Source organism: Penicillium digitatum, chromosome 5 (genome assembly GCF_016767815.1).
Source record: "Penicillium digitatum chromosome 5, complete sequence".
Lineage (NCBI taxonomy): Eukaryota > Fungi > Ascomycota > Eurotiomycetes > Eurotiales > Aspergillaceae > Penicillium > Penicillium digitatum.
In genome coordinates, this window is record NC_089388.1 from 487,952 (window position 1) to 504,582 (window position 16,631).

At 49.7% G+C, this 16,631-nt stretch overlaps 9 protein-coding genes across 9 annotated transcripts; 4 read left to right on the forward strand and 5 right to left on the reverse strand.

Moving 5' to 3' along the window:
- Window positions 1-59: 59 nt before the first annotated feature.
- Pdw03_1398 (Single-stranded nucleic acid binding R3H) lies at window positions 60-2,621 on the forward strand (the record flags this gene model as incomplete). Its single annotated transcript, XM_014679622.2, has 2 exons — window positions 60-110; window positions 165-2,621. 2 exons carry the CDS (start codon window positions 60-62, stop codon window positions 2,619-2,621), a joined length of 2,508 nt encoding a protein of 835 aa, XP_014535108.2.
- A 2,150-nt stretch (window positions 2,622-4,771) lies between these two features.
- Window positions 4,772-5,275, reverse strand: Pdw03_1399 (uncharacterized protein; the record flags this gene model as incomplete). The annotated part of the gene is made up of 1 exon (XM_014679621.2): window positions 4,772-5,275. The coding sequence occupies one exon, from the start codon at window positions 5,273-5,275 to the stop codon at window positions 4,772-4,774; it is 504 nt and encodes a 167-aa protein (XP_014535107.2).
- Window positions 5,276-6,550: 1,275 nt separating this feature from the next.
- Window positions 6,551-7,363, reverse strand: Pdw03_1400 (mitochondrial 54S ribosomal protein bL17m; the record flags this gene model as incomplete). The annotated part of the gene is made up of 2 exons (XM_014679620.1): window positions 6,551-6,973; window positions 7,148-7,363. 2 exons carry the CDS (start codon window positions 7,361-7,363, stop codon window positions 6,551-6,553), a joined length of 639 nt encoding a protein of 212 aa, XP_014535106.1.
- A 370-nt stretch (window positions 7,364-7,733) lies between these two features.
- Pdw03_1401 (DNA polymerase epsilon subunit B) lies at window positions 7,734-8,174 on the forward strand (the record flags this gene model as incomplete). The annotated part of the gene is made up of 2 exons (XM_014679619.1): window positions 7,734-7,754; window positions 7,818-8,174. The coding sequence occupies 2 exons, from the start codon at window positions 7,734-7,736 to the stop codon at window positions 8,172-8,174; spliced, it is 378 nt and encodes a 125-aa protein (XP_014535105.1).
- A 341-nt stretch (window positions 8,175-8,515) lies between these two features.
- Window positions 8,516-9,313, reverse strand: Pdw03_1402 (cwf18 pre-mRNA splicing factor family protein; the record flags this gene model as incomplete). The annotated part of the gene is made up of 1 exon (XM_014679618.1): window positions 8,516-9,313. One exon carries the CDS (start codon window positions 9,311-9,313, stop codon window positions 8,516-8,518), a length of 798 nt encoding a protein of 265 aa, XP_014535104.1.
- A 486-nt stretch (window positions 9,314-9,799) lies between these two features.
- Pdw03_1403 (40S ribosomal protein uS12) lies at window positions 9,800-10,364 on the forward strand (the record flags this gene model as incomplete). Its single annotated transcript, XM_014679617.1, has 2 exons — window positions 9,800-10,058; window positions 10,186-10,364. 2 exons carry the CDS (start codon window positions 9,800-9,802, stop codon window positions 10,362-10,364), a joined length of 438 nt encoding a protein of 145 aa, XP_014535103.1.
- Window positions 10,365-11,570: 1,206 nt separating this feature from the next.
- Window positions 11,571-13,080, reverse strand: Pdw03_1404 (Translation regulator GCD7; the record flags this gene model as incomplete). Its single annotated transcript, XM_014679616.1, has 4 exons — window positions 11,571-11,643; window positions 11,717-12,554; window positions 12,607-12,902; window positions 12,983-13,080. 4 exons carry the CDS (start codon window positions 13,078-13,080, stop codon window positions 11,571-11,573), a joined length of 1,305 nt encoding a protein of 434 aa, XP_014535102.1.
- Window positions 13,081-13,133: 53 nt separating this feature from the next.
- On the forward strand, window positions 13,134-15,258 carry Pdw03_1405 (NLI interacting factor; the record flags this gene model as incomplete). The annotated part of the gene is made up of 5 exons (XM_014679615.2): window positions 13,134-13,363; window positions 13,442-13,490; window positions 13,619-13,639; window positions 13,700-15,062; window positions 15,116-15,258. The coding sequence occupies 5 exons, from the start codon at window positions 13,134-13,136 to the stop codon at window positions 15,256-15,258; spliced, it is 1,806 nt and encodes a 601-aa protein (XP_014535101.2).
- A 259-nt stretch (window positions 15,259-15,517) lies between these two features.
- Window positions 15,518-16,494, reverse strand: Pdw03_1406 (Six-bladed beta-propeller TolB-like protein; the record flags this gene model as incomplete). The annotated part of the gene is made up of 2 exons (XM_066099893.1): window positions 15,518-16,255; window positions 16,483-16,494. 2 exons carry the CDS (start codon window positions 16,492-16,494, stop codon window positions 15,518-15,520), a joined length of 750 nt encoding a protein of 249 aa, XP_065957620.1.
- Window positions 16,495-16,631: the final 137 nt, after the last annotated feature.

Below are 16,631 nucleotides of genomic sequence, written 5' to 3' on the forward strand. Positions count from 1 at the left end.
GGATTTAATTTTTTTGTGAAATTTAAACTGTTTCAACAACCATCCCGCGGAGTGTTGTCATGGCATCAAAAAGTCCCCCAGGTGGAGACGGCCCTCTCTCCTTTGCAAAGGTAAGCCAAGAGTTTACTCCACTACCTCGTGCTTATCGTTAATTCCGTGACAAGATTGCCGCCATGCCCGCGCCCCTCAAGCCACATTCTTCCACAGTATCTGACGAAAACGAAACATGCCAGCAAGCAAAACAATCACCTTGCTCAGATACAAATGGCCCTGGCGCAGCCTTACCCTGCCAGCATAATCCCGACAAAACGCCAGAGGCTAGTTCCATTGATCTAGCTGTTGATGATCTAGGCAGAGGTGTGCAAGATATTGGCCTCGCCTTGAAGAAGCACAGTGATGGCCCAGCCTCTTTCATTGGTGGCCAAAACAATGGCTTGCTCAAGCGGGAGAACTCTTTTGAGGATGATCGCACTCACCTTTCTACTTCGTCCACAAAAATGACCAATTTCGATTCCAAAAGTCTTGCCTCGGTGACTACATTTGCGATGGATGAAAAGGACTCAGTACGTCCAGATGACAGTGCTAGTGTCCAAGCCATTGATGAAGAGGAGTCGCTTTCCGGACTTGCCACTGGGGCTCCAAACTCGGTGGCAGGCTCCGAAGCTGGCAGTCGAGCGTTTCGGGATCAGTATCGAGATGGCATTCCCACACGCCCACGCGGAATTTTGCCCGTGTCTCCTCTGTTTGACGGCACCCAGCCGGGGAATGGTACAATCCCTCTAGATTCGCTTGCGAATAACTTTGTGATTCCGGCCACCTCCGGTAGTGTTGAAGATGGCCAAATCTTACATGGGTTTCCCTTGGAGCCGGATGAAAAGCTCCTAGAGGCAATGAAATCGCCAAAAGATCGGCTCCTGATCCTGCAACTGGAGGAAAAGATTCGATGCTTTATCAAGGACTGCAATGACCAATCCCTGGAGTTACCCCCCTCGAACGCGTTTGGGCGACTTCTTGCACACAAGCTTGGGGACTACTATCACTTGACACATTTTGTCGACAATAATGTGACATCGGTTAGACTTCATCGAACACCATTTTGCCGCCTACCCACTCCTCTATCTGCTGTGCATGCTGCTTGCAATAGCACTCCACCTCCAGCTGTCCCGGCAATGAAAATCATGCGCCGAAACGATGGAGGGCAATTCGAAGGAAGTGTTGGAGGTTCTTCAAACCCTTCAAAGGCCAACTCAGAGGATGGCGATAGTGGACCAGATGGAGATCGCCACGGATCTTCATCCGGCGCTACTCCCGCCAAAGATCGAATGGCTTTGACGAGGGAGGAACGGGAGGCAAAATATCATGAAGTACGTGAACGAATCTTCCGTGATTTCCCAGACATCGCCAAATCGGATCCGGCCAGCGGTGACTCGAATCTCAACATGTCACGTTCCAGCTCAGCGAACGGTCGCAAGAAGAACCAGAGGCAACGAACTCCTCATGATGACAGCTTCGAAGTTCGCTCACAGTTCAATGCCTACTACCCAGGGATGCAATATGGAAATGGCGCTGCTCAGTACAATGCTCCTGTAAATGATAGCTCGTACCCAAACCAAGTGCCTTACTTGCTCGGACCTGGGGTGCCGCCACCCTCTGGCGGTTACATGCCATCTGGTCAGAATGGTGTCATTTACCCTGGGCAGCAGAACATGAACTTGAATGGTGTCTCCCAGTACCCAGTGGCAGTGTCGCCTCAGATGGCCTCCAACGGCTCGTGGCAAGGAGGAAACATGCCGCAGCACTCCCCATATTCTGGGTATGCTTCGATGAACCAGCATGGGATGATGAATCAGCCATCCTCAAACGCATCCTCGCCGGCAATGAACAACTATGCCGTGCCCAACGTGACGCCGTATCAACAAACGCCCAACTGGAACTCGCCTCCTTTCCCTGCGAATTTCCAGCTGTCCCCGCATCAGCGAAATGGACCACCTGTCCACTGGCCCAACTATCCTCCGCAGCCAATGGCCTCCAATATGCCACCCAGCATGGGTTCCAACATGCCGCCTAACATGAACGCAAACATGAGCTCTAACATGGGTCCTAACATGAGCTCCAATATGCCATCCAATATGGGCCCATTTCCTTATGCTCAATACTCTGGACAACACCTGAATCCTGCTCTCCAAAATTCTGCTGGACCCCACGCAGCAATGCAAGCAGGATATGCCAGGTCACACTTCAACCCTCAGATACGCTCATTCATCCCTGGCGGTGCTCCTCCGGGGCGTCACCCTAACAAAGGCCAACACACAATGCAGTCTTATGGTAACATGCAATCTGGTGTCCAACAACAATGGAACGGGTATCCAGAATCCGTTCCTAACCGGTCCATGGAATCAACCCCGGCTATGATTCCAAACCGAGTTCCCACCGGTCCTCGAGACTCAATCGCAAAATGGGGCACGCCAGCTCATCTTCCTCCCAAACCCCCGCCATCCGAAGTCCCCTCCGACTTTGACCTAAAAAACCGACCCGTTCCGGCCTCAGCCCCAGCACCAACGTACAGCAGCAATGGGCCACTCGTGGTTTCGGGAGGTACAACTGTCTCCAAACCCAGCTAACTCTTAATGGTCTGAGTCGCATTTCTGCCACTATTTGTGTTGTATCTGTTTGTGATGTGATCCTTGGTCCTTTGGAAGTTGTGGAGATATGAACCATTGTCCCATGGGATGTGGGATATATTCATCTGTTCACCAGCAGCGGTGTCCCAAGGTTTGCATCTGCAGCAGCACAATATTTGGCGATCCTGGTTCTTGTGCATGTGCCAAGTCGCTCTTAGCTAGTCGCGAACCTGTTTGACTTGTGTTTTTCCTCGCTTGCCTATCGTAGATCTTATAATCCAAAATGAACAATTCAAACGGACACTTCGGCTAAAAGTGCTAGTCAAAAACAAAAAGCAGCGTCTCAAACATGATCGCAACCGCTCTATATGAGTTCTAGTGGTAAAACAACCTCCTCTTGATCACCCCAGGCCCTCGTAGTCAAGACATCAGGTCTCCAATACCTAGTTCAACCAGCCCAACCCCATCACGGTGTCCGAACAAGGAAGCCAGCCCATCGACTCAATGCTTCATAGCAATCACCGTGGGCATCGTGCTGACAATCAAAAGAACCAAAAGACTAACATCACCGCAAAAAAACCGTTTTAGATGAGGTCCCCGTTCGCGCTGCACGGGATAAGCTCAGGACTTGCGCTCTCATCTGCTTCTGCTTGGTTGTGACAGATGTCTTCCTTATTCGTTCACTCGACCCGTCTTTTAAATTTGAGAGTGCAATCCCGGCCATTGACCTTGCGCAGTCGCCGTTGTCGCGCGATTAGGTTTGGTCGCATTGCTGTGACCTCTTTGTAGGTGTCGGTTGTAAGTGGTGGAAGTCGGTGTTGGTCTTCTCCGGCTGTCCTGTTGGCGGTGCCCTATTATCAGGGGCTGGATTTCTTTAGGTTTGGTTGGTTTTTTTTTCCATCAGTTTTCAATTGTTATTCAAACATTCTTTCTTGCCTGCTGGAGTGGTGGGTTGATGATGCATACTTGTAACTGTTTGAGGGGCTTAATTAAACAAGTTGGAAGTACTTCGTGCATTGGTATGAATTTCTGTATAAGAATTTAAGGCTATGGCGCATCTTTGAGTTTGAGTTTGATCTTGAGTGGCTTGGAGACTTTTATGTAGATCTTTGACCCTCAAAATGCGGAGAATCGGAAGGCCTGTCAGCGATACTGGCACAGGTAGCCTAAGCCAAACCATATGATGACCCCAGACTTCAAAGAGACTATCTCAAGGGCAGTGAAAAATCTCACAGGCTTTGGAATCCAGCTTGCTCCTCTTTTAATCTGGTTTTGCTTTTCAGGATATGCAAAGATTTACGGACACAGCAGACAAGATTACAGCGATGGAGAAGCAATCCATGATCAACTTCACGAGTTCTCAGTTGTTGGTCCCAACGGTGGGCAAAACTATCAGAGTATTAGGACTGACCACCATTGTCCAGATTGTGATGTTTAATGTAAAAGCTGAGAAGGAACCCTTTGGCATCTATGGGATTGTTAAGGACCCCGTGGTTGCTGTTTTCTCGATCTTCGGTACATTGATTGGGGTCAGAGGGGAGATTGGTTTTACACGAGCCGCTGAGTCGAGAATACAGCATGTTGGAGATGGAAACTTCTGCGCTTGGAAGCTTTTACTCAGGGGCCCATGGAAAATGTCAAAGTAGTGCAGCAAAGGTCTTACAAAGCCAAGATACTAGGAGCGCTATAACCATGCTGGTAGGGTTTACCAACATCATGTGACTTGTAATTATCGCACCTCACTTGCTCGAGGGAAGCATACCCAATATGGCGTTGACTTCTCATATGGACAAGCCCAAGATTACATATATGGCAGGGAAAGAAAACTGGTGGTTGAGACTGGAACATCAAACACGGTGGGGAGCGAGGTCCTATCCGTTCAAGGTAGAAACACCGTCTCAACATGTATTGAGCAGTCTGCACTTAAAGACCTTCCTGTGGTCTGACTGTAAGCCTGGAGGGATAGAACGAATCTGGAAAAAGAAAACTAAAAGGAAATGACGAGGCCGCCGAGCGGTCAATCTTGATCTAACTACAAGATGTCAAACAAAGAGATAGCACTTGGACCCTCTATATTTCACATTAAATTCTCCAGCCCTCAATCTAGACATCTTAGTCTTCTCAGATATCACCCCCTTGCCTTCACCGTTTCATAAAATATATGGATTTGGAAGGGCTTTATGCTGGGACCGAGACTGACGAGTTCCGAAGATCGCAGAGGGAACAATAATAAGAACAAGAAGAACAACAGCCCCAAGAACCAAACCAACGATAACCCACTCTCGCCGACGAGCCCTATGACGCCAAACCGACCCTATCACAGACTGTGACTCCGGGTCTAGTTTCCCATCTGCTGCGGACCGTTGTCTGCTAGTCTCTGTCTGGTTTTCGTCTGCGGCCTCGACTCCGGCCTCAGCCTGCTTGTCTGTGTGTTTTTCATCGGCGTATTGATTAAGTTCCAGATTGCAGTCTCGGTCACTGAACTCCAGTGTGCAGTCCTGGTCATTGACTTGCAGGCTGCAATCTTCCTTCGCGCTGTATTCAATGGCGGGACCTGGGTATGGCACTGAGACTTCTTTATATCTGTCGGCGCGTGGGGGGGTTGGAGCATTTTGCCGGAGCGGGTTGTGTGTTTCGAGTGACATATTTTCCATTTTGAGTAACTGTTCTGACTATGCTTTTTCTGTTCTGGTGGGAGATTAGCAAACATTGAAGCCTGGAGAGTGTAGTTGGGCATGTCGGGTGTTGTACACTGCATACAAGAAGGTTGCGGTGTAGTAGAAATCGGTATCTAATGCTAGACAGTAGAGAATCAAGCACTATATGTTTTCTGATCGGGGGACAGGGTCTGTCGAGCACTGGGATATTATAAAAGAGGGAAATTGAGGTTTTGGTTGTCTCCCGGGAGTTTGCTAGATTAGTAAATGACCCCCTTGGGTAGATAGGCTTAGCCTATGATAACATCATACGCTTGAATCATATGCTGGAAAATTCATCTATTGATAGTTCTGCACTAAATATTGTTGTCCCTTGATTGTAATTGCCGTGTGCGGACGGCACTAGTCTCTTACGTCGAGGCGGCATCTGATAGATCAAATCTCATTAACCGACCCAGAAAATGGGCTTTGAGAGGCCACAGAGAGACTTCATCTCTTTCTGGAAAGGTCCGATAATGGATAGTCTCAGAATGTGGCAATTTGAAGTCCAACCGCTGAAGGTCGGTTTAATTATGAATGACAAGGTTATGTGGTCTTTGATATATAGTTCGTTGATTTCCCACTGGTGTTAGCAACATAACAACCAAACTCCATAGTTCTCCCTAATGTCAAAGTCGATGCAATGAAGGCCGTTATTTCTTGCGGTAAGCCTTCTATTAGATTTACATTGCAGGTCCTTGCATTTTTGTGAAGATCTAAGATTGATGTTGTGAGGCCGGGATCGTCAGGCACCACAATTGGCAAGATGCCGGGTTCTAAATGTCTGTCTGCTATGTATGATCGTCATTGATGACACCCTTGGTGGTGATGTCTTTTGGGAGTGGTTGCTCTTGAATGATGTATAGACCCAGGATTAAATGCTAGTACGGTGTCCCTACCGCATCATGGTTCGACACATGCCTTTACATGAAGCTTATTAGCCAATGAAGTCAGAACGAAGAGGTATCAAATCTTTTATACAGAGGCTATGTCACATGCGCGAGTGCAAACGAAGACGGATATGCCATAATAAACAGGAAGAAGACAGAACTCCTGGTAAGAAAAAAGTAAAGAACAACGAAGTGAGCTCTGGAGATCAAGCGGGACCGTGCCAGCATCAAGCACACCTATCAAAGCCCAAGAGAAACATCTCCCGGGCAGACCCCTTAGATCCCCCCAGGCCGAGGATTCCGAAACAGAACCCCCACAAAAGAGAGCTATCACTTCCCACATCTAATCCCTCGACTCAGTCTCCTTCTTAGCGAGCTTATCATTCTGCTTCTTAGCAAGGCTGAGCTTGGAAATCGCCCGTTCCAAGACCTCAACACCGTCCTTCCGGAACTGTGTAACCTTCTTGACATTCAATCTCGTGAGCGAGTGCACGAGGTCCCGGCCCTGCTCGCGCTCACGCGCCACTGTGCGTGCCGTCATGGCGAAACGAATGTCCTTCGGCCCATCGACCAGCTCGAGGATAGCAGTGGGAGCCTTAGCCTGGGGTTTGGGCTCTCGAATTGCGTTCTTGTCGCCCTTCTTGGCGGAGAAGTACTCGTTCTTTTCGCGGGGTTCTATGCGCAGGACTCGTGTATAGCCACCTGGGCGGTCTGCGTAGCGCTCGCGGAGGGGACCGAAGAGTTTGGGGAGCATTTCGTGCGGTGTCTGGAGGAATGTTAGTGTTGTTATTGGGTTGTTGGTTTTTTTTTTCTTTGAAGGATGATAGATTTGAAATTGCAGAGATTAATCACGGAATTGAGAACCATTGTTTCTCGTGACTAAACTGACTCCCATGCTGATTTGAATTGGGTTGGGCTTGTTCCCCGGGATTGAACATACGTAGAAAATCTCCAATGCCCGTCGCCGGCTTGCTTCGGTGTTTTTCTTGCCCAGAGTAATCAACTTCTCAGCCAGGCGCTGAGCCTCTTTGGCTTTAGGCCATGTAGTGGTGATTGACTCGTGCTTGAAGAGGGAGGTCACCAGGTTTCGGAGCAGGGCTTGTCGATGCGCGGAGTCGCGGCTCAAGTGGCGGTATCTGCTTCCACCGCCAGCCATGATGAGGGTGATTAAGCGAGGGTAGAAGAGGTAAAAATTGAGCGAGTTATTTAAAGTAGAGTGGGAATCGCGAGGATAATGGCCAAACCAAGGTGTTACAGTAAATGAAGATGAGAGAGAGAGGATGTTCGGCCCAGAAGAATTGTCCCGGCCAATCGGAGGGCTTCCACCGCCTGTCCGACTTCAGTTTTCCGCGTTCACTCTGCTTGTTCGAGAACACCGAGCTTTTCGAATACATTTCAGCTCAGCTTTTTAATTTTGGGGAAAGAAAATCTCTATAACCACGAAAAATTCCTGCGATCTGTTGCCATTCCCATCAAACACCCACAAACAAATAGGCAATTCGGCGACACCAAACACCACATCAAATATGGGCTTCTTCACGGGCTTTGTACGATTAACTCTCAAAATTTTACCAGGAAAACATGACTAACTCCGGTTCGCAATCGAACAGTTCAGCGGCTTTGCCTTCACCTCATCCGTTCTCTACATTACCGTCCAAGTTCATCGCTCAACACGCGTATCACAGCGCAAAGCCATCCACGCGCAAGTCGAGCAAATAGACTGGTTGACCTCATCCGCTGGCGCCTATGATCGGCGCTTCCTACCAGAAGAAGTGCCAAGGTGGCGACGTGAAGAATTGGAAGCGCATAATCAACCCGAGCCGACAATGAAGGAGACACTCAAGCACAAGTGGAACAAGGAAGTGGAGGTCTTGACGAGAAAGGCCCATGAGACGACATGGGAGGACGTGAGAGATGCTGCTGCGGATAGCTGGAAGGCTGCTGCACGATTAGTGAAACGGGAATGAAGGATTATCTCTGGGACTAGAGCAAAGGCCTTGGCTTGAAGGAATACTTCGATGCATTGTAAAGTCTGCTTGGTTGGGTTTGGTTTTGAGCACTGGAGTTTGGATACCCTTGGTTTGGTTAAGTCATAATTTACATGCCTCATTATTATTTTCCCGAGGGATGATGTAAATGCGCCCAGCGCAGTCCCAAATGGGATAGAGATATCAATGCGGTGCGGCAAGACTCGGTGATAACCCGATCAACCCTGAGACTTTCGCACTGGCCGGCTGAAAAACAAACAAAATGAGGGAAATGAAGCAAAGGTGGGGCTGCGGCTAAATCAACTGGAAGACTCAGGAGTTCAAGTCGTGTGAGTTGACGATGACGGCGCAGTTGTCGTGACACTCTCTGAATCACTCCAAATATCCTTACTTTCCCGCTCGACAGCGCGCATAGCCTGAGCCACTTCCTCCAGTTTAGCAACGACATCCAAAACGCCCTGGTTGACCCGATCAAAGTACCGGTCATTAGCCTCGCGGCGCTTTCGCGCAAGATGAATGTCTTTTTCGGTCTCGTCATCCAACGTGCGATGCGATGCCGAGCCGCGACCTGCGCTAGTTTCCGTTGCTGTGTCATATTGAGTCTTCGATTCTTCAACACCTTGCCGCGCCGAGCTGGCTTTTCCGCTGGCTTCATCGGCACCGCTGTGGCCAGGGTTCACAACTTCATCATCTGCCTCACTACGAGCCCAGGCTTGTGCGAGCTTCAACTGTTTCAAGCGTAGATCTTCCAATGCTTCAGAGTGTTTTGCGCCGAAGACATTCTCGCTTGTCACAGCGCTAAGTTCCACTTCTGATAGGGCGCTCTGCATCTCCTGCCAGATGGCATCGGACCCATCTACATCATTTTTGGACGTACGACGTGATTCAAAGGGTGATAAAAAGCTCGCCTTCTCGAGACTTTCGCCCTCGGCTCCACGAGGTGACCGGTTCCGATGCAGGGGTGGAAGTTGGCTGCCGGGAGCAGTTGCCAACGTTGAGGCTGCGGGCGGTACGGGTAACGAGATATTAGAGCCATTGTGTGATGGTGGACCTTGGAAAAGAGCTGGGGGAGGCAGGCGCTGAGAATTTGGATTGGTGGGGTTTCTTGACAAAGCCATCTTCAAACAATTGTTCAAGTGAACAGCAGCTATCGAATGGAGCTGGTGATGCAGCTGATGATCTTATCGTTATCAGCATATGACATAAGCAGAGGTGGGGGCTACGACTGTCCCGTGACTCGCTTAGGGCTAAGCGCACAAAGTCACCTGAGGTGCATCCAAAGCGTGTGGTAAGGGAAATCCGGAACTCTTCGACTTTTCGACAATCGACCCTCAGCCCCTTTGGCCGACAACACCCCTCCCAGTCGGTACGTATTCGATATCCTACTATTTCTCCTGCATTGTTTGTGCTTTTCGGAAATATTTCGTTCGTGTCACTGCGAGATTCGTCAACGATCGCATCCGTCACGCACAAAAAATCGTCCTTCTCCAAACATCGAACACGCCTCGAAAATATCTACAACCAGCAAAACCACCGTTGCACTCGACACGAGGCTAACTTTTTTTTTCTCGATCAGTTGACCGTCGAACACATAATCCGCCAACATGGGTAAAGGACAACCCCGTGGTTTGAACGCCGCCCGCAAGCTCCAGGCGCACCGCAAGGATCAGCGCTGGGCTGACGACCACTTCAAGAAGCGTCTTCTTGGAACCGCCTACAAGTCCTCCCCCTTCGGAGGTGCTTCCCACGCCAAGGGTATCGTTCTCGAGAAGGTCGGTGTTGAGGCCAAGCAGCCCAACTCCGCTATCCGCAAGTGTGTCAAGGTTCAGCTCATCAAGAACGGCAAGAAGGTCGCTGCTTTCGGTGGGTAACCTAGCTCCTTAAATTACTCAGGATGTGTTGGAAAGGTCTATACGGGTTGGAGTCGCGACAAGATGGAAACCGCCAACACAACTTTCACAAATACCTGCTAACTAGCATGCTCTTACAGTCCCCAATGACGGTTGCTTGAACTTCATCGATGAGAACGACGAGGTCCTGCTCGCCGGTTTCGGTCGCAAGGGTAAGGCCAAGGGTGATATTCCCGGTGTCCGTTTCAAGGTCGTCAAGGTCTCCGGTGTCGGTCTCGCCGCTCTGTGGAAGGAGAAGAAGGAGAAGCCCCGCTCTTAAACAACTCGACTCGTTCTGTTCGAAATCAAAAATGCAGCGACCGGGAGCCTTGGAGTGTGGGAACGGTGCCGGACAGAAAGCCCGCCTCATCAGCGCCTTGATTTCATGAGATATTTTCTTTTTGGGGATTCCCCGGCGGGCTTTCGTCCGGAATGTGGTGGATCCGCTTATTTGCGAATTAAACACGATTGATACAACCTCCAAAAGATTATGGCGCCATGACTTTCTATCTGTTTTCCCGGGTTATTGACCTTGCCGTATGCTGCTACTTGGTTTCTTGATCCTTGCTAGAGTCGTCTGGTGTGGACGCAAAGTAAATCGTAGGGTATGATGTTGGTGCGTGTGCCGCATGCACGGACATGTGACCTGAATATCCCAAGTTTTTTTGGGTACTTTTATCCGGTCTTTTCTGTTAATGCGGAGTCGCGTATGCCTGGGGCTTCTGGCCGTACAGAGATGTTTCTTGCTCTGGGCCTTCAAGTCCAATGCCCCTTTACCAAACGTCATCTACCCGTGGACATGTGGAGTCGTCTAGTCATTGCAGTGGCCAGTATGTGTATGTATGCCAATTTTGCAAGGCTGCTCGTGAATACATGTATGTATCTCACATACACGGTTTGCTGCAGCCACTAGGATTTCCTTGGTACTAACCTTGAATAAGCTACAAAACGTTGTGCCTGTTCTATCACGAATCAGTTAGTCTATATCAACAGACGTGCCAGCAGATCGACATGTGAAGGTCTATGTTGTATTGTCTCCTTGAGTCTCCCTGGCAGAGAGGGGTTTAAGAAGTTTAAAGGGATGAGAGAGACATGTAGAAAGAAACCCCCCCCCCCCCCCAGAATAACGATAAATAGTTGTTACTTGTATTGCTGCAGGTCCATCAATATACATATATATACCGTTCGTTCCTTTCAAGGCACACAAAGATTCTGTATCCAGTTCAACAATAGGATTGGTAGATGAGGTGTTCTATAATGCTACTAGTGATCTATATGCCAGGCGAAGCTTAATTATATAGAGTCTAATGCAGTGGTTATTCCTAAGCATTGGCGGAAGTGACAAAGCTTAGTTGTTTTTATTCATTACTTCTGCATATCAGTCGTCAAAGTAATCCCTCGGGTATCGTTCGGGCAAATGTCCCTCAAGAGATATTTTTGTTGATTTTCATGTTGTTGGACACAATTACCTAAGCCAACAGCTAGCTTAGAAGCTGATATCTTCTTTGCGGTAGTGGTCTGACACAATGCGGTAAAGGTATGACGGGGCATGGCCGCCGCTGGAGTAGAAGAAGCAAAGTTAGTTTTATGAAGAAATGAGACCAATGAGTGGGGTGGGTGCTTAAAACTTACAGGTTAGTGATGTAAAGATCGACGAGCTCTGCGGGAACGTAGTCGTAGATGGGGTTTTGGACATCGATCAGGTCGACGAGATCACCTTCTTCGTATGGGAGGACCTTGCTCGGGTCACCGTATTCAATGAGCGAGTCGAAGTCGAATGGATAGACAGGGCTGAGTTTATAAACACCGCTCACGACGACGACGGGGGTCTGGTGGACCTTGGCGGCACGGGCGATGACACGGGTGCCAGCTGCGGCGACGAGGCCACCGTTGGCGAGGACGGAGTGTGTGCCGAGGATGACCTTGTTGACTCGTGACATGAGAGCAAAGACGGCAGAGTCTGGGATGAGGATCACGGTGATGCCGTGCTCGATCAGCGGCTTCTGGAATGCTTCCAAGCCTAGATTGTCATCGTCGCCAACAGCGCTACCACTGATGGTGGCGTGCGTAGCTTCGTGGTTATTGGGATACGACTCTGCGTGAATGACGGTAAACTTTCGCTTTGCGGCGGCCTTGAGCAGGAATTTTTGGACGGTGGTCGAGGATGTGTGGGTAAGGATGATTTCGTTGGAGTGAATATGGTCCAATGCGTAGGCAGCGATCTGATCATCCACCTGACCGAGCTCATCAATGATCTCGCCAATACCCTCAAGCACTTCAGCTCGTACGTCTTTGCTTGGACCGTGGGCAGGGAGGCGTCCGCTTGGAGAGGAGGAGCCCGGGGTGCTGGGAAGTGAGTTCTCGGGTTCGGGATGGGAGAGAAGGCTGAACATAGAGGTCAGAACAGGGCGAGAGGACCTTTCCTCGGACCGAAAGGAGGGTGAGTCGCGATCCAAGGGCACAGATGGATCTATGAATCTATGAGTCACTGCGTAGATTTGGTACCAGAACTTGGCACTCACCGTCATATGCCCGGGGTGTTTGTGGCTGACTCTCGGACCCAATGTCGCTAAGAGCGAACTCAGCGTCGCGATCATCTTCCGCTTCGTCGCGAATAAGACCTAGGACACGGCGCACGATATTGCCCACAACCATCTCGCGCGGTTGCGCAGCCATTAGTCGCCTGCCTACACTCTGCACCCGCTCAATAAGCTTTGCTGGATCTGTTGTGCGGCATGCTGAGATTACGCTCCGTAGCAAGTAGGCGGTAGCTGTGGCACATGATCGCGAATGGCGGATTTGACGGCGCTTGAGCAGTCTGGTTGAAACATGCAATGTTAGCAAGTAAGATCGTCGGTGGGGAGTAGCCGTCATGATTAGAAGCCTCGAGATACGCACGAAATCAGAGTCTCAATAGAGGTATCGATCGGGTTTGTCTTGAGGCACTTGAGGAATGACCCCAGGCCCGGTGTCAGGGCCAACGAGGAAGACGGCATAGGAGGTGGGATGTTGGGAGGAAATCTGCGCGTTGTCAGCGGGGGTTTGAGGGATGGTGGTGTGCAATTTTGAGTATTTGACATACCAAATTTCAGAGCCGAGCCACACAGAGCAGGTTGTAAGTCGAAAGGTGATCAAGATATTCTCGGATTCTCGCACGAAGAGCCCGAGAGTGGGAGAGACAAAGAATGATTTTCTGCCGTTTGATCTTGTCCGCTTCCCCACATTCATTGATCCTCGCTCTATTGTCTCGGCTTCGGCTTTCTTATTGGTGTTCTTCCAGTTTTCGCATTTCTAGTATTTCTTTTCTCGTTTTAGATTGCTTTGTATCGGCCTTGAAAAGCTTGTGGTATAAATCAGATTGGACTTGCGGAAGAACTTCCGAGGCACGGGTGACTGGCGCATTGAGGTTAGAACAGCTCACACCTCCTTGCGATCCCCCTCTTTCCCTCTGACTACCATCAAATCCCTACATACTTGTCTCATGGACCGATTCAAGTGGCTTTGGTGATTTGCTCACGATCCATTTGTCAATAGATCGCTGCGCCCCTGTCTCCCGTGACGCCTTGAGGGAAGATGAACTCGTTGAACATCCTGTCCTCGCGAGTCATTGGCCAGTCTTCTAGCTCTTCACGCCACAGATCGCAGTCCCAAGGCGATAGCAAACGTGTACCTCTACCGTCAGACCTCTCGAAACTCCGGTCTTATAGTGAGGATAACTTTCGGTCCCTCGACCCCACCGAGAAGAGCTACGACGATGGACCGCTCGTGGACGAAGATGGGGAGGAGGATACCGCATATGACTTAGATGAGAAGACACAGTTACTGCATGAAGCTCACAAGAATGGCACGCTCACTGCTCGAAGTACTTGGCGACTAATAACTCAACGGTTTTTCGATGCGATCACGGAAACCATCAAGTTCATTCTGTCCACGTTTGCTGCACCCGGTGTGTATTTGGCTCAATGCTTTCAGGCTGATGATGGACGCTACTCGCTTCTTGCACCTGTTCATAAATTACGGCGCTCCTCTGCAGACCCAACGACCCGGTCGGCTAAAGGGACGACCCGGGTAGAAGGTCGGCGTCGCAGTGGCTCCCCCCGGAAGCTCCGACCTCAAGGCTCTCATGAATCTATTGTGTCAACAACGCCAGAGTCCGAAACAGACCGACGGAAAAACAAAAATCTATCAAGCGGTAGACACCGACCCACCAAGACAAAAGGCCACGATCCAGATCCAATCCCAGAAGGGGAAGAGCCTGAGCACCCGCCTCGTCGGTCTATACGAATCAAGCTCCATAATGAAGAATATCTCAAGCGGCAGAGACTAGGAGAATCCCAGGGTGCAAATTTAGGACATCCGATGCCTGGGGGTGTCTCTCGAGTCCAGGGGGCTGTCCATCTAGACAGCTTAAAATCCCCAACCTCTCCAAACATCCACCGCATAACGAAGTACCCACACTCTCCAACCCCACCGCGTCCGCTCCTCCCGTCACGAGTACCTTCATATACTGCAGCTCCCCGCAATGCTAGACCCCCGCAGAAGACCTTGGTGCTGGATCTCGATGAGACCCTAATCCACTCGCTCGCCAAGGGTGGCCGGATGTCCAGTGGTCACATGGTCGAGGTTAAGCTCTCGATACCTACGACTACTTCATTTTCCCCTGGCGGACCGCAAACGACCCTGGGCCCTCAGCATCCCATTCTATACTATGTCCATAAGCGACCACACTGCGATGAATTCCTGCGCAAAATCAGCAAGTGGTACAAGCTCGTCATCTTTACGGCCAGTGTTCAAGAGTATGCCGACCCTGTAATCGACTGGCTCGAGCAGGAACGGAAATACTTTCAAGGACGCTTATACCGACAGCACTGCACATTCCGTAACGGGGCATACATCAAGGACCTGAGTTCTGTGGAACCAGACCTGAGCAAGGTGATGATTCTGGACAACAGCCCAATGAGTTACATCTTCCACGAAGGTAATATTCACATTTGTCCATCTTAGTGCGCTCGAACTAATTTCTTTTGCCAGATAATGCGATTCCCATCGAAGGCTGGATCAACGACCCCACGGACAACGGTCTGCTCCACTTGATTCCTATGCTCGAAGCTCTACAATATGTCACGGATGTCCGGGCATTTTTGGCACTTCGCCGCGGTGAAATCGAGTCATGATCGTTATCCACATTTGTGTTCATGAATGCGCATGTCGGTTGTGTTGTAGAAGTGACGTCCAACCTTCCAACATGAAAAGAAAAAAAAAAGAGATATCACAGAGCAATGGATGGAATTGGAGGTTGACACGATTACGCAAGCACAGCTATTCATAATCACATTCAGTGTCTCGACTGGTTACTAGCAAGGGAATGAAATCCGTACATATGACCTTGACTTCTCTTGATGAATCTAGCACAGCACATAATAAGATAAGGACTTACAACTCTACAGAAAGCGCCATAACCTTTCCCCCTCTAGTGCTCGTGTTGTTAACAGGAAGTCTGGTCTCCCCTCCAGTGGTGATGTAAAGAACATTGCGATCCTTCTTCGTCCTCCCAAATGCCGCCAACGTAGCGGTCATTAAATCCGCAGAGTTCGTTGAACCCGCAATGATTTCATGAGACCCATTTGGAAAGACCCTAGTAACCATACTATCAACGAGATCCGCCAAAAATGCAACTCCATGCAGGCAAGTCATCGCCCCGTGTATCATCGCTGATAATTTCACAAGGCCCCAAAGCACGACCGGTGTGTAAATCAATTCAAACCCGACAAAAATCCGCTTCGGGCTGTTGGTGTAGTACCAATAATCGTCTATAATCTCCCACCCGTTGACCCCGAGCAACAAACCCATGTCATGATTCGCGGCCATTGTCTCGTCGTGGTGGATCACACTGTAATTGCCGGTGCGGATATCAAGACGCCATAGAAGGCCGAGTTGGGAGTCAGTTATGACGACTGCGTTTCCGTCATCTAGAGCAGCAATGTCATTCAAATCGCCAGCGGGGGGTTTCGCGATCAAAATTAACTCAGGTGTAGTTTCGTGGCCTTTGAGATCAATCGTATAGACTGCATTGGTTGCAACGACTGTATAGATATCTAGGGATAGTTCCGTGATCCCATCTGTGTCTTCGGCATCATCGAAGTGGCGGTCCCAGATAGGCTGAGCTGGGACCTGATGGGATTGAAAGGTCAATTTCCCATCCTAAAGGATTAGCCATCTGTGAAGGGTGTGGGGCACCGCCGGGAAACATAAAAGTGCCGGGGAATCATCATCATGTAAGAAAGAGCAGACATGCCGGGGTTCTTTTTGTAAAGCTGTGAAGCGGAATGAGTAGGATTACTTGAAAACCGCGTGTTTATGGATGTAACTACAACAGTACAGGGTGATTAACAATATACGCTTGGCTGCATTGTGCCCAGGTGCCCAGGTGGTCATGTACCGACCAGGTGCTTGGTAATACAACCTTTGGCTAGACTGCTGTTGCAGCGAGATAGAGCCCCGATTTTACCACTACTAACACTACAGCCTGCATTAAGATAGCAGGTTG